The sequence below is a fragment of the Mobula birostris genome, chromosome 22 (assembly GCF_030028105.1).
Source record: "Mobula birostris isolate sMobBir1 chromosome 22, sMobBir1.hap1, whole genome shotgun sequence".
NCBI lineage: Eukaryota > Metazoa > Chordata > Chondrichthyes > Myliobatiformes > Myliobatidae > Mobula > Mobula birostris.
Genome location: NC_092391.1, coordinates 51,740,283 through 51,756,182, shown reverse-complemented (window position 1 = coordinate 51,756,182; position 15,900 = coordinate 51,740,283). Strand labels below are relative to the sequence as shown.

The 15,900-nt window shown below is 41.4% G+C and overlaps 1 protein-coding gene across 2 annotated transcripts in view; it reads left to right on the top strand.

Annotated features, from left to right (window-relative positions):
* The window catches only part of dnah10 (dynein axonemal heavy chain 10), a 283,837-nt gene that overhangs the window by 70,422 nt on the left and 197,515 nt on the right, over positions 1-15,900 (top strand). For both annotated transcript variants that reach the window (XM_072240729.1, XM_072240730.1), the window contains 5 exons: positions 3,612-3,778; positions 8,436-8,587; positions 12,325-12,489; positions 12,574-12,781; positions 14,452-14,608. In XM_072240729.1, the coding sequence (XP_072096830.1) occupies positions 3,612-3,778; positions 8,436-8,587; positions 12,325-12,489; positions 12,574-12,781; positions 14,452-14,608 (849 nt within the window). The remainder of the gene's footprint in view (positions 1-3,611; positions 3,779-8,435; positions 8,588-12,324; positions 12,490-12,573; positions 12,782-14,451; positions 14,609-15,900) is intronic.

Below are 15,900 nucleotides of genomic sequence, written 5' to 3'. Positions count from 1 at the left end.
GAGACCAGTCTGTACAGTATCACCCAGACCAGACTGTACGGTATCACACAAACCACACCGTACAGTATCACCCAGACTGTACGGTATCACTCAGACAAAACTGTACAGTATTACACAGACCAGTCTGTACCACATCACCCAGACTGTGCAGTATCAACCAGATGAGACTGTACAGTATTACACAAACCAGACAATACCACATCACCCAGACTGTATAGTGTCACCCAGACCAGACTGTACAGTATCACACAAACCAGATTGTATCACATCACCCAGACTGTACATTATCACCCAGACAAGACTGTACCATACCACCCAGATGAGACTGTACGGTATCACCCAGACGAGACTGTACCATATCACCCAGGCAAGACTGTACCATACCACCCAGATGAGACTGTACGGTATCATCCAGACGAGACTGTGCAGTATCACCCAGGCAAGACTGTACAGTGTCACCCAGACCAGACTGTACAGTATCACACAAACCAGATTGTATCACATCACCCAGACTGTACAGTATCACCCAGACAAGACTGTACCATACCACCCAGACGAGACTGGGCGGTGTCATCTAGATGAGACTGTGCAGTATCACCCAGGCGAGACTGTGCAGTATCATTCATACTGTACAGTGTCACCCAGACCAGACTGTACAGTATCACCTAGACTGTAGAGTATCACCCAGACCAGACTATATCAACCAGGCAACAGACAGTACAGTATCACCCGGACCACAGACTGTACAGTACCACACAGTCCAGACTATACCAGATCACCCAGTGTGTACAGTATCATGCAGACTGTATGGTATCACCCAGACTACAGACAGTACAGTATCATCCAGACCAGACTATACAGTATCATTCTAACCAAACTGTACAGTACCACCCAGACTACAGACAGTACAGTATCATCCAGACCAGACTGTACAATATCACACAAACCAGATTGTACCATGTCACCCAGACCATACAGTATCACACAGACGAGACCGTGCAGTATCACCCCAACGAGACTGTGCAGTATCACACTGACGAGACCATGCAGTATCACACAGATGAGACTGTGCAGTATCACACAGACCGGACTGTACCGGATCACTCAGTCTGTACGGTATCATGCAGATTGTACAGTATCACCCAGACTACAGACAGTACAGTATCACCCAGACCAGACTGTACAGTATCACCCAGACTGTACAGTATCAGCCAGATAAGACTGTACAGTATCAGTCTTCCATGGCTACAGGCATTGCCTTTGGCTTCTCCCATCTCCTCTACCATGTAAACTAACTTGTTTTCCTTTCCCTCAGTTCTTTTGAACCTTTGCTACTGTTAACATTGACTGTTTCTCTTTCCATAGATTTAGCTTGACCTGCACTTATCCTGCATTTCTAATTTTAGCTCAAATGGAATTCAGGTCAGCACAAAGCTGAGCACTGAACTGGCATTTCTCAGACAGAAGACAAACAGTCTTGTGGGAAATGTCCTTGGGTTAGAATTAATGCATTGGTTGTAGAGAGAAAAAGAGCATAAGTGCTGGGGTCTGAAATCCAGGACAGCACTGATTTGTAACTTTCTTCAGCCCTTTTCATGCACACTTTCGTTTAGCACCAGGCAAAGCTAGGGACAGTAGATGCTGGAACAGGGTCTCAAGCTGAAGTGAATACCTCGAAGCTTCTTGACCCAGAGCTCCTCCTGCAATTTGATTTTTGCACCAAATGAAGCTACCTGACTGTAGTTAATTATTGTGCATTGCCAGGAATGTGGGATTGATTTTGCTCCTGGACGTCTGAGGCCTCCATTGTTCAGGGTCAATCATGGAAGTTGCAGCCTAGATGTCTAGATATGCAAAGCCAGGGCAGTACAATATGGAGAGCAAGCTGTTGCCCATGTAGCAAGCTCCCCTTCTCCACCAGCTAATGAACCCAAAGGAACAGAAGAGACCGATACAGGTTGGCACCAGTCGTGTCGCAGAAGTTGCCAATCTATGCTGAACTCAATGTAGCACTGCCTTAGGGATACCTGCTCTGGATTTTTCCCTTGGGATTTACTCCCGATGTCTTCCCGATGAGTGGGTATAGCCACAAGGCAGCAGAGCTTTGAGGTCAGAGTTTTCCTTCTCCTAGATGACGAGCCCTAGCTGCCCAAAGTGACTGGTTCTGAGGTGCCAGTAACCTGCCTTTGCCCTTCTCCTGTCAGTAGAAATGTTTCCGTTGGGCTTAGTAGCTTAGCCACATGTACTGTAAGGCCAGGAACTGGACTTGGTTGTCAGAGGCTATTTGAAATGCACACCATTGGGAGCACTTAATAGGTAATGGTAGCTTATCCCTATTACCACCCTGACTATAACAACCTAAAGGAACCTTCATTGAGATATTTCCATGTGAATAGTTAAACTCCATAGGAGTATTGCTTTTAACTTTATGAAGGGATTTTCATAAAGGATCTTCTGTTGACAACTTTCAGGAGTTCTTCATCAGCAAAGAAGTCCACTTCATGGCTTTGGTCAATTACTCCAATTACTGATTACTAACTTGAAATTAGAGTTATTCAAATTTGTAGCAGAATTTAGAAATGTGTGGAAATTGTTTCAATTTAGCTAGACAATTGGTGCTGTTTCAATAATTTTGAGTGTTTGTTTCTGTTGAGGACATATACCATCAATCTCCACACTACAAGCAAATCCATCCTGCTGGAAGGTCAAAACAGTTCCTGCCACAAAAGTAGGAATTTTGACGTATAGTTTTCTCCCAGACAGTTTTATCCTAGTAACCTACTTGCTTTTGAGGGTGAAACCTTATGACAGATTTACCCCAATGACCCTGTGATTAAAGTCTGAGGCCAAGAGTTTTCTTTGGATTGGCACAGGCTGAGGGGAAATCTGATAGAGGTTTATAAGATTATGTGAGGCATGGTAGAGTAGGCAAGTGGTGCGGTGGAGATACATCTCTACCAAAGGAAGTGTAAGACACTCCTTCCCTCTGCTAGCCTGCAGGTCATCCTTGGGCAAGGTGCAGCACCTGGGAGCAGGTGCTGGATGATCATATGAGCAGCCGATGTATTTCACGAGTTCAGGCGATCTCTGAAGATGATTGATAATGACTGGGCTCACCAGTCTTGTAAAGACACTCTCCAGAAGGGGACAATGGTAAACCACCTCTGTAGGAAAATTTGCCAAGAACCACCATGGTCATGGGACCATGATCGCCTATGTCATACAACACGTAATAATAGAGGAGAGAGATAATATCATTTCCCCAAGGCTAAAATGCCTAATACCGGACAGCGTGCATTTATGGTGAGAAGGGATAGGTTCAAAGAGGTTGTGAGGGGAATGTTTTTGTTTTACACGGAGTCTTGGATGTCTGGAATGCGCTGCTTGGTATGGTGGGAATGGAAATACATTAGAAGCTTTTAAGAGACACTTAGATAGGCACATGAATATGAGGAAGATGGAAGGAAATGTAACATTGTGTAGGCAGAAGAGATTAGTTTTGGTACGGCACAACATTGTGAGGCGAAGGGCCTGTTCCTGTACTGTACTGTTCTATGGTCTAAGCTTTCCATCTGCTGATATCTCATCTGAAGATTTGTTTTTAAATGCAGAGTATGGCTGTTCAGGATGAATTGCTTGACATTAATTGTCAATATGAAGTGAATTTTGCCCCAGAACTGGAAGAAATTATCATGGAATCCAAGTACATGGAGCAGTTGGGATTTCAAATACCTCAGCTGGCCAGAAATGTGGCTCTCCAAGAACAAAAGTTCCTCAGGTATGATGAATAAGATAACTAAATGTACAAGTCAATAGTTAAATTAAATAATTTTCAAATCCTTACAGTTGCCGTCTTTGATCATTAGAACTGTTTGGTCAATACAAATCTCTAGATGCCCTCAGTGCCCTCCTTAATTGAAGGGGCAAAGCTCTCCTTCCTGTAGATACAGAAAGAAGTTTCACACACGTACGTATTTGCATGTTTGCATGTAGCATGGCTTGTGTAGAGAAAGTCATGTCTTATGAGCTTGACTAAGTTTTCTTGAGGAGCTGAGAAAGGTGTTTGAATGTAAAGCACTCAATGTTATCTTCATGGATTTTAGTAAAGCATTTGATGGTAAGCTGATTCAGAAGATAGAGATGCATGGTAAATTGCACCTTTGGATTCAGAACCAGTTTGCCCACAGCAGATAGAGTAGAGTAGACTGTTACTTTGGCTGGAGGTCTGTGATCAGTGATATTCTGCAAGGATCATAGATGGGATCTCTGTCGTTTATGATATATATCAATGATTTGGTGTGCAGGAGTAGATTAGCAAGGTTGCGGATAACACCAAGATTGGTGGAGTTGTGGACAATGTAAGGGACTATCAAAGAACATAGCAGGAAATAGATCAGTTACAGGTATGGACAGAGAAGTGACAGATGAAGTGTAATCTAGGCAAGTATGAGGTGTTGCACTTTCAGAGATCAAATGAAAGGAGAAGTATGTAGTTAATGGTATATCCTTATAATATTGAGATACAGAGGGATCTTGGGATTCAGGTCCAGATTTCACTGAAAGCGGCGACACAAGTAGATAAGATGGTAAAGAAAGTGTATGACATGCCTTCATTGGTAGGGATGTTGAGTAAAGATTAAAAGGACTAAAGATTAGATTTATTTGTCACATATACATTGAAGCATACAGTTTGAGAAACTGTCTGCATCAAATCAAATCAGCAAGAATTGTGCTGGGCATCCCACAAGTTTTGCTATGCTTCAGGCGCCAACATAGCATGCCCACAATTCACTAACCCTAACCCTATATCTTTGGAATGTGGGAGGAAAGTGGAGAGCCCAGAGGAAACCCACTTGGTCAGGGGGAGAACATACAAACTCTTTACAGACAGTGGTGGGAATTGAACCTGCAATCTTGCAGCTCGCACTGTAATAGTGTTACGCTAATCACTGCATGAAGTCATGCTCCAGCTATGTAAAATGTAGTCAGACTGTGCATTTCCAGTTGCCTCATTATAGGAAGGATGTGGAGAGAATGCAGAAGAGGTTTGCCAGTATGCTGTCTCAATTAGAAGGTTTCGAGCTATTAAGAAACTTTGGACAAAGTTGGGTTGTTTTCTCTAGAGAGTGGATATCGCACCACTAGAAAATGACACTGGAGTGGTGGTAATGGGGGACAAAGATATGGCAGACAAACGTAATAAGTATTTTGCATCAGTCTTCACTGTGGATGACATATTGTCAGGAATTCAAGAGTGTCATGGAGCAGAAATGAGTGTAGTTGCTATTACTAAGAAGGAAACTGAAAGGTCTGTAGGTAGATAAGTCACCTGGATCAGAAAGACTATGCCACAGGGTTCCGATAGAGGTAGCTGAAGGGACTGTGGAGGCATTAGTAATGATCTTGCAAGAATTACTATATTCTGGAATGGTTCCAGAGGACTGGAAAATTGTAAATGTCACTCCATTCTTACAGAAAGGAGGGAGGCAGAAGAAAGGAAATTATAGACCAGTTAGCCTGACTTCAGTAGTTGGAAAGATGTTGGACCCTGTTACTAAGGGTGAGGTTTCACGCTACTTGGAGGCACATGACAAAACAGAAGAAAAGTCAGCATGGTAATCTTGCCCGACAAATCTGTTGGAATTCTGAGGAAATATCAGGCAGGGCAGACAAAGGATATTCAGTGGATGTTGTTTACTTGGATTTTCAGAAGGCCTTTGACAAGGTGGCGCACATGAGGATGCTTAACAAGATAAGTGCCATGGTTTTCCAGGAAAGATACTAGTATGGATAGCAGATTAGCTGACTGGCAGGAGACAAAGAGTGGGAATAAAGGGGGCCTTTTCTAGTTGGCTGCTGATGACTTGTAATTTTTCCACAAGGGTCTGTGTTGGGACTGATTTTTTTTATGTTATATGTCAAGGATTTGGATGACTGAATTGATGGCTTTTTGGTTGTTTGCGGATGATATGAAGATACATGGAGGAGCAGGTACAGCTGAGGAAGCAGGGAGTCTGCAGAAGGTCTTAGACAGATTAGGAGAATGGCAAAGAAGTGGCAGATGGAATATAGTGTGGGGAAGTGTATGGTCATGTGCTTGTATTGTGAGCAGTTCTGAGCCCCATATCAAAGAAAAGGTGAGTTGGCATTCTGAGGATCCAGAGAAGGTTCGTGAGAATAATTCTAGGAATGAAAGGGTTAATGGATGAGGAGCGTTTGATGGCTCTGGTCCTGTACTCACTGTAGTTTAGAAGAATGAGGGGTATGTCATTGAAACCTATCGAATATTAAAAGACCTAGAGAGGGGTGGATATAGAGAGGATGTTTCCTATAGTGGGTGAGTCTAGGACCAGAGGGTACAGCCTCAGAATAGACGGACGTCCATTTAGAACAGAGATGAGGAAGAGTTTCTTTAGCTAGAATCTGCAGAATTCATTACCATAGATGGCTGTGGAGGCCTTGTCATTTAAAGCAGAGGTTGATACATTAGAATCATAGAAAAGCACAGCACAGAAACAGGTCATTTGGCCCATCTAGTCTGTGCTGAACCATTTAAACAGCCTAATCCCATCAACCTGCACTGGGACCATTGCCCTCATTTATCCCTATCATCCATGTACCTATTGAAACTTCTCTTAAACATTGAAATCGAGCTCGCATGAACCACTTGCACTGGCAGCTTGTTCCATACCCTCACCACCCTCTGAATGAAGAAGTTTCCCCTCATTTTCACCTTTCACCCTTAACCCATGACTTCTAGTTGTAATACTACCCAACCTCAGTGGAAAAAGCCCGCTTGCATTTACACTATCTATACCCCTCATAATTTTGTATACCTCTATCAAATCTCCCCTCAGTCTTCTACGATCCAAGGAATAAAGTCCTAACCTATTCAATCTTTCCCTATAACCCAGGTCCTCCAGTCCCGGAAAACTCTTTGTAAAATGTTCTTGGTTATTCAGAGTATCAAAGGTTATGGGGCGAAGGCAGGAGAATGTTGTTGAGAGAGATAATAAATCAGCCATATTGTGTACATACATCTACTGATGCTTCTGGACACATCTTCAGTGATGTTCCTGGAATCATCGGGTGTTTTGGGTCATGAAAGAATGGTGGAGCAGACTTGATGGGTTGAATGGCCTAATTCTGCTCCTGTGTCTTATGGTCATATGATAAGAGGCATAGATAGAGTGGACAACCAGAGACCTTTTCTGAGGGCAGAAATGACAAATACAAGGGGGTAAAATTTGAAGGTGATTGGAGGGAAGTATGGGGGGAGGTCAGAGGTAGGTGAGATGGGATGGTGGTGGAGACTGATTACATTAGGGACATTTAAGCCACTTTTAGATAGGCATATAGATGATAGAAAAATGGAGGATTATGTAGGAGGAAAGGATTATGATTGATGTTAAGAGTTATAACATCATGGGCTAAAGAACATTACAGCATAGTACAGACTCTATGTTCAACGTTTTATTGAAATATTCATTTCATATTAAATATTTATCATTCTTTCTATTTCTTGATTACTAAACTTTGCAGTTACTCTGATTTTTCCAAATGTTTTCATGTTCGCTTTCTTTCTCCATAAATGTCTTTAACTATCAGCAGCATTGCATTCAAGATATTGCAGTACTGGCAAGTCTGTTCTGGTTTTTATGGTATATCTTCCCCAAACTCCATATTATTACCATACTCCCTTCATCATACTTGTTGACAACATCCCTGTAATAACGTAAAAAACAACAGACACAAAATGCTGGAGGAACTCAGCAGAACCAGCAGCATCCATGGAAATGAGTAAACAGTAGACATTTCAGGCAAAGACTGGAAAGGAAGGGGGCTAGCTGGAAGGTGATAGGGGAAGTCGGGTGGGTGGGAAAGGTAATTGGCTGGAGAAGAAGGAATCTGATAGGGAAGGAGAGTGGACAGTAGGAGAAAGTGAAGTAATAATGGTTTTATTTATAATAGATCAGGCATAATCAGGAAAGAGACGCAGAGTTAAACTTTCACAGAACCTCTCATTGTTTGAGGACTAAATATTAGCAAAGACACTGTGAAGAACTATACAGAACAGTAAAGTACAGTTACAGTGCCTGATGTCTTTGCCAATACCATGATGTCAAATTCAACTGAATTTCTTCTGTCTGTATATGGTATTCATTCCTCCATTCCCTGTATATTCATGTATATATCTCGTATTTCTTTGAAATAGTTCTTTAGGATCTGCAGACTAAGAGAGCAGATGGGGACACTATTGAATGAAAGATTTAATTTGTGATAGTACAGCTCTTCCTGAATCTAGATCAGTAAGCTTGAGTGTTTGCTGTTGAGCATGAAACCAAACTACAAATCATGTTGCTGTCACCTGACTCAGGAGTCTTGTCCTTCTCTTCCGTGTTACTGGAATGCTCACTTGTTACATTGGTGTCCAGGTACATCACTGGATTGTGGAACATGCTGAATCGCTACCAAAAACTGATGGATTCGTTAAACGCAGCAGAGACTAATCTTTTGATAGATCATATCCTGGAGCTCCAGCGAGTTATTCGCTCAGGTTATAGAAGATTGAACTGGAACTCATTGGGTAATAACAGATATTTTTATAGTTTGTATCAATAATTACAGTTGTCATAAAACTGATAAACTGCATACCTTTCAAAATGCTTTCCAGTGGGAAACTATGACTGAAATTATCCCTGCAGCTCTTTTATTTTCCACACGGTGAGTGGTGGGTGTATGAAGTGAGCTGCCAGAGGCAGGTACAGTTAGCACATTTAAAAGACATTTAGACAGATGCATAGATAGGGAATGTTTGGAGGGATATGGACTAATTGCAGGCACGTGGAGATTTAAAAAAAAATCAGCAATACGACATATAGCAGGTGCTTCTGGTCCCTTGAGCCACACCATCCCAGCAAACCCTATTAACTCTAGCCTAATCACAGGACAATTTACAATGACCAATTAACCTACCCAGTACATCTTTGGATGGTGGGAGAAAACCAAAGCACCCAGAAGAATCCACCCATACAGAGACTCCTTACAAGATGGCACCAGAATTGAGCTCTGAACTCCGGAAAGCACCTAGCTGTAATAGCTTCGCACTGACCTCTATGCTACCATGGCACCATGGTTAGCTCAGGTAGGTAGCTTAGTCAGCATTGCAGAGTTGGGCTGAAGGGCCTGTTTCATTGCTGTGTGACTCTTGACTCCTTTTGTTTGGACACCACTGTTGCTGATTTTGTTCGAATCCACTAGATTCTTAATGTGATGGAGTGATCTGTGACTGGTGTTGAAGATAGGTGGAGGGGCAGGTGATTTTAAGGGAGTAGAGAGGCTACAGGAAGACTTAGACACATTAAGAGAATGGGCACAGAAATGGCAGCTGGAATACAGTGTCGGGAAGTGTATGGTCATGTACTTTGGTAGAGGAAATGAAAGTGTAGACTATTTTCTAAATGGATAGAAAATACAAAACGCTGAGGAGCAAAGGGACCTGAGAGTCTTTGTGCAGGATTCCCTAAAGGTCAATTTGCAGGTTGAATCTGTAGTGAAGAAAGCAAATGCAATGTTAGCATTCATTCAAGAGTACTAGAATATAAAAACAAGGATGTAATGTTGAGACTTTATAAAGTCAGAAGAATGAGGGGTGTCCTCATTGAAATCTATCTAATGGTGAAAGGCCTTAATAGAGTGGATGTGGAGAGGATGTTTCCTTTTCTTTTTAAATCTTTTTATTGAATAAGTATACAAAGGGTAAACCATAAAGGCACTAATACACTGTTAGAAATTACAGGAGATATTAATACAGAAGAAAAAATTGATACAAACAGTGCAATTTAAACAAAATAATATGGTAAAATAATAGTATACTAATTTTTATATATATATATATATATCAATAGAGAAAAGGAAAAAAAAAACCCAAAAAAAGACCCCCAAAAAAAACCCACCGTGCAACTAAACTAAAAGCAAAGCAAAGCAATCGGCTAACTCGGAAACAGGTGGAGTTAAAGAACTTAAAATCACGTCCTCAAACCCGACCTCCATTAAAAACAGTTTTAAAAAAAGGCAAGAAGGGAATATAAATATGGAACAAAAGAGAAAAAAAATTACATTAAATGAAAATATTGAATAAAAGATCTCCAGTTCTGTTCAAATTTAAGTGAGGAATCATAAAGATTACTTCTAATTTTCTCCAAATTTAAGCATAATATCGTCTGGGAAAACCAAAAAAAGGTAGTTGGAGCATTAAGCTCTTTCCAATGTTGTAAGATACATGTTTTCGCCATTAAAGTAAGAAATGCAATCATTCTACGGGCTGAAGGGGAGAGATTACTGGAAATTTTAAGTAATCCAAAGATAGCAGTTATAGGATGAGGAGAAATATCTATATTCAATACCTTTGAGATAATATTAAATATGTCTCTCCAAAAAGTTTCCAGAGTAGGACAAGACCAAAACATATGAGTTAAAGAGGCTATCTGCCCTGGACATCTATCACAAAGAGGATTAATATGAGAATAGGAACGAGCTTATTTATCTTTGGACATATGTGCTCTATGAACAACTTTAAATTGAATTAGGGAATGTTTAGCACAGATAGAGGAAGTATTGACTAATTGTAAAATCTGCCCCCAGTCATCCACGGAAATAATAGAACCCAATTCTTGTTCCCAATCTGACCTAATCTTATTAAATGGAGCTTTCCTAAGTTTCATAATAACATTATAAATAATAGCCGTTACACCTTTCTGACATGGATTAAGGTTAATTATAGTATCTAAAATATATGTAGGAGGTAGCGTCGGAAAGGAAGAGAGTATAGTACTTAGGAAATTTCTAACTTAGAGATATCTAAAAAAATGTATTCTTGGTAAATTATATTTATTAGATAATTGTTCAAAAGACATAAGGGAACCATCTAAAAATAAATCCAAAAACCGTGAAATACCCTTAGTCTTCCAAATTTGAAACGCACGATCCGTGAAAGAGGGAGGAAAAAATATGTTACCTAAAATAGGGATCGCTAGCCCATGGAGAGGATGTTTCCTATGGCAGGAGAGTCTAAGACCAGAGGACACAGCCTCAGATTAGAGGGGTGTCCTTTTAGAACGGAGATGAGGAGAAATTTCTTTAGCCAGAGTGTGGTGAATCTGTGGAATTCTTTGCCACGGGCAGCTGTGGAGTCCAAGTCTTTATTTATATTTAAGGCAGAGGTTGATAGATTCTGGATTGGTCAGGGCACAAAGGGATACAGAGAGAAGGCAGGAGATTGTGTCTGAGAGGAAAATTGGATCAGCCATGATGAAATGGTGGAGAAGACCCGATAGGCCAAATGGCCTCATTCTGGTCTTATGATGCAGCACTGATGATGTTAAACTGCATAGAACAGTGCAGCAGACACTGTGAATTAATCATGCCTGGACAAGGCAGTGAGCATCAGGAGAAAGAAAGCCATCAAATAGTGTTTTTCACTTTTTTATTTTAACTTGGGTCCTGGTTCGCAGATGTACAAGGGACTTTTGTCTCCCCTGGCCTTTGGTGCCCCTCACTAAGCTCCCTTTTCATTTTCCTGCTGCTTGGCTGCCATCTCCTGGATAGGTGGCAATTATTTGCCGTTTAAGCAACAACGGGCATGAAGAGTGTTAGAGGAAAAATGTGCTTGCTGTCATCATCTGTAGTTCGTGAGTCAGAGTAGGATGTGGGATACATGTGAAGTAAACCTACAGTGGTCCTCGCAATGTTGTGGAAGGCTGCAGGATTTGCGGCAACCAGGTGTTTCCAGAGCCCAGGGGCTACAGCATTGGAGCTATGCTCTGTATCCCGATGAGTGAGTAGTTCGAGAAGGTGGCTGACCACCGGCATTTCGAAGTCACTTAGGAGTGGTCAACAAATGCTGCCCTTGCTGTGATGCACATGGATGAAAGGAATTAACATTGCGAGTCATTGGAAGTTGTTTCCAGATGTTTGAGCGGTAAGAACTGTGTCCCATGTTCATGCTGTGGTTGTGAGGCATGGATTAATGATGTGTGTGACCATCTGACAGGGCTGTGAATGTGTGGTTGTGGATGTTGGTCAGTGACAGGGCATGAGGCCAGCAGTGCAGCTAGTGTGACCTGGGCACTGGGTGATGTTTCGAGTGTTCTTGACTGAGTAACATCCGTAAATTTACTCTGCCCATTTTCTTGGGGGTTCACTCATCACATTCACTTTATATTCTGATGTCATGCTGTTGATCTTGAAGATAATAGAAATGGAATGAAACTTCATTTAACAATGAGGTTACCAAAATTAAAGTTCTGTTTCTTATTAAAACAGGTATTATTGATTACCTTGGACGCTGTGAGCAAGCAATTGGGAAATTTGAATCACTTGTAAACCAAATTCATAAAAATGTCCGAGACATTCTCTCTAAACTCACAGCTATAGAATCTGCAGACCTCTTCAAAAGGTCACCACCCAAGTCCAAGGAGGATCTTGCAGGTAAGATGAAATTATCTAAAGCTTGCTTACTTGTGGTTTAATCTTGTCATGAATCAGGTGAAGCATTCTAAATGTTTTTATTAGGAGTAAAGGAGTTCTTTGAGTACGTAGAACGGGAGCGGACAAAGGACACCTTGAACTTAGTTAGTAAGTACAAAGCCATTGGCCCACTGCTGACAAAAATGGAAGGCCTCGTCTTCCACACCAACACTGGAAAGGCTTTAAAGATGCAATTATACTACACTTACTGGGAGCGCCGCATTTATGACAGTCTTGTCAGAATGATTATAAGGTAAGTATAATTTAGTTTGTGAACTCAAGGCAAGGATAAATGTTGTAAAATCATAAGATGTTGCCCCCAGAGAAAGAGATCTATTTCCCTTATGCATTCTCTGCTATTACCCCAAACCTACACTATAGTTAACCCCTTGCTGTGTAGTACTCCCACAGGAGAGTCAATTCTTTCAAAAGCCTTTATATTAAAATTGCTGGCCCAGGTCCCAAATTTGGAAGCAGCAATGGTGGAGTGTGGGTCTTGATCGCTAGAGGCCATAGCATTAACAAAACAAGGAAATGAACGAAGAATGACTTACAGAAACACTCCTAACGCAGTGTGTATTTAGAATTTGATTATATTTCGTTTGTAGCCATGAAGGAATTGGATGTACATTGTAGAGAAAAATTGGCAAAGCAACAGAGATGAGGCTGATGGATAGAATTCAAGAGTTGCTTTGGTACAGATTTAGTGTAGACCTGATGAGGCTGTAATTTTCTGAGTTATAAGACCATAAGATATAGGAGCATCTTATGCCATTTAGCCCATCAAGTCTGCTCCAGCATTTCATCATGGCTGATCCAATTTTCCTCTTAGTCCCAATCTCCTGTCATCTCCCTGTATCATTCATGCCCTGACCAATCAAGAATCTATCAACCTCTGTCTTAAATACACATAATGCTTGGACTCTACAGCTGCCTGTGGCAAAGAATTCCACAGATTCACCACTCTCTGGCTAAAGAAATGCTCCCTCACCTCCGTTCTAAAAGGACACCCTCTATTTTGAAGCTGTGTCTTCTTGGTCTTAGATGCTCCCACCATAGGAGACATCCTCTCCACATCCACTGTATCAAGACCTTTCACCATTCAATAGGTTTCAATCAGGTCACCTCTCTTTCCAGTGAATACACAGACTCACCACAGACTCAACCTGCAAATTAACCTTTCGGGAATCCTGCACAAAGACTACCAAGTCCCTTTGCATCTCAGTTTTTTGTATTTTCTCTCCATTTAGAAAATAGTCTACCCTATCATTTCTTTCTACCAAAGTACATGGTTGTACACTTCCTGACACTGTATTCCATCTCTACCTTCTTGAAGAATGGAGTGACATTTGCAATTTTCCAGTCTTCCAGAACCTTTCCAGAATCTAGTGATTCTTGAGTGATCATTACGAATGCCTCCACAATCTCGTCAGCATCTCTTTCAGAACCCTGAGATGTACACCGTCTGGTCCAGGTGACTTATCCACCTTCAGACCGTTCAGTTTCCCAAGCACCTTCTCTTTAATGATGGTAACTTTACAAACTTGAAACACCTGAAACTTGCATCTTACTACTAGTGTCTTCCACAGTGATTTGTGATACCAAACACATTAGTTTCTCTTCTTCCCATGATGACACTACACACAGAGAGTTGTAATATATTATTGTTATTAATGCCCCGAAGTGGAGAATCAAATCTGGCCTTGCCAACAATCGGCACATCCTGTGACTGAATGGTGATAATAAATACTTGTTATCCCCATGAGCATAGGGACTTTGGTTGTTTCCCTGATATGTACTGGAAATGTGACATTGCATATGAGATCAAATATAAAATTTAATGTCTGATGGGTATGTTAATTGAGGGTTATTTGTAATCATGCCATATTAGCCAGGCCTAACATCCTGTGTTTTTGTCTGTAGAAATCTTCAGCAAATTAATGCTGCTGTTCTTGGGAATAATCCCCTCTTCCAAATTGAAGTTTTCCTCTCTGCCCCTGAGATCATCTTGAAACCCAGTGCTGCTGAAGTTTATCAGCTGACTCTCCAGAACATAAAAGATTGTGTTGAAACAACAAAGGTCAGTTAGAGCAATTGTTTTCACAGAGTTAAACATAAGCATTTTAAACATCATAAAGGTATCGGAGCTGATCTTCCATTGGCCGGAATCTGCAGTCCTTACCATTTAGCTCAGCATGGATTAAAAGGTTTCAGAAAGGTTCATTTTATATCAAAGTATGTATGCAGAATACAACTGTGAAATTTGTCTTCTCCAGATAGCCATAAAATACAGAAAAAACACAGAAGTAGGTGAAAGATATCGATGCCCCTGCATGAAAAGAAAAAAAACTCGCAAACCCCAGAACCCCCAAACCTCCCTCACACAAAACTAACAGATTGCCCACACACAGCAAGAACATGAAACCCCAAACACCCAGCCCACTAATCAGCAACAAGAAAGAGTGAGAACATGAAAAATAACGTAGAACTGAAAGACGCCAATGTGAACTACAGTTAGTTTGAAATTCAGTCCAATCCATAGATCTCAGAGTTTTGGTAATGTCTCTGAGAGCATCGAGGAGAGCAAGCGTTCAAACCCAGTGGCCTTCATGTGGGAAGTGACTTGAACCCAGCAGCCCCTCCGAGGGAAGTAGCTCGAACCCAGCAGCTCCTCCGAGGGAAGTGAACTGAACCCAGCAGACTTTCCAAGGGAAGTGACTCGAACCCATCAGCCTTTCTGATGGAAGCTACTCAAATCCAGCAGCCTTTCTGATGGAAGCTACTCGAACCCAGCAGACTTTCCAAGGGAAGTGACTTGAACCCAGCGGTCTTTCTGATGGAAGAATCTCAAACCCAGTAGTCTTTCTGCGGAAAGCAAATTAAAGCCAGTGGCTTTTCTGTGGGAAGCGACTTGAATCTAGCATCTTTTCCGAGGGAAATGACTGGAATTGATGGCTTTGTGGCCAAGTTTGTGGATGATACAAAGATAGGTGGAGGGGTTGGTAGTGCTGAGGAAACAATGCAGCAGGACTTAGACAAATTAGAAGAATGGGCAAAAAAGTGGCAGATGGAATCCAGTGTTGGGAAATATAATCTTTGTAAAAGGCACAATAGTGCCGGCTATTATGTATTATGTAAATGGGGAGAAGGTTCAAATATCAGAGATGCAGGGGGACTTGGAAGTCCTCGTGCAAGACTCCCAGAAGGTTAATTTACAGGTTGAGTCTGTGGTAAAGAAAGTAAATGCAATGTTGGCATTCATTTCAAGGGGAATAGAATATAAAAGCAAGGAGATAATGCTAAGCCTTTATAAGACACTAGTCAGGCTGCACTTGGAGAACTGTCAACAGTTTTGGGCCCCATATTTCAGAA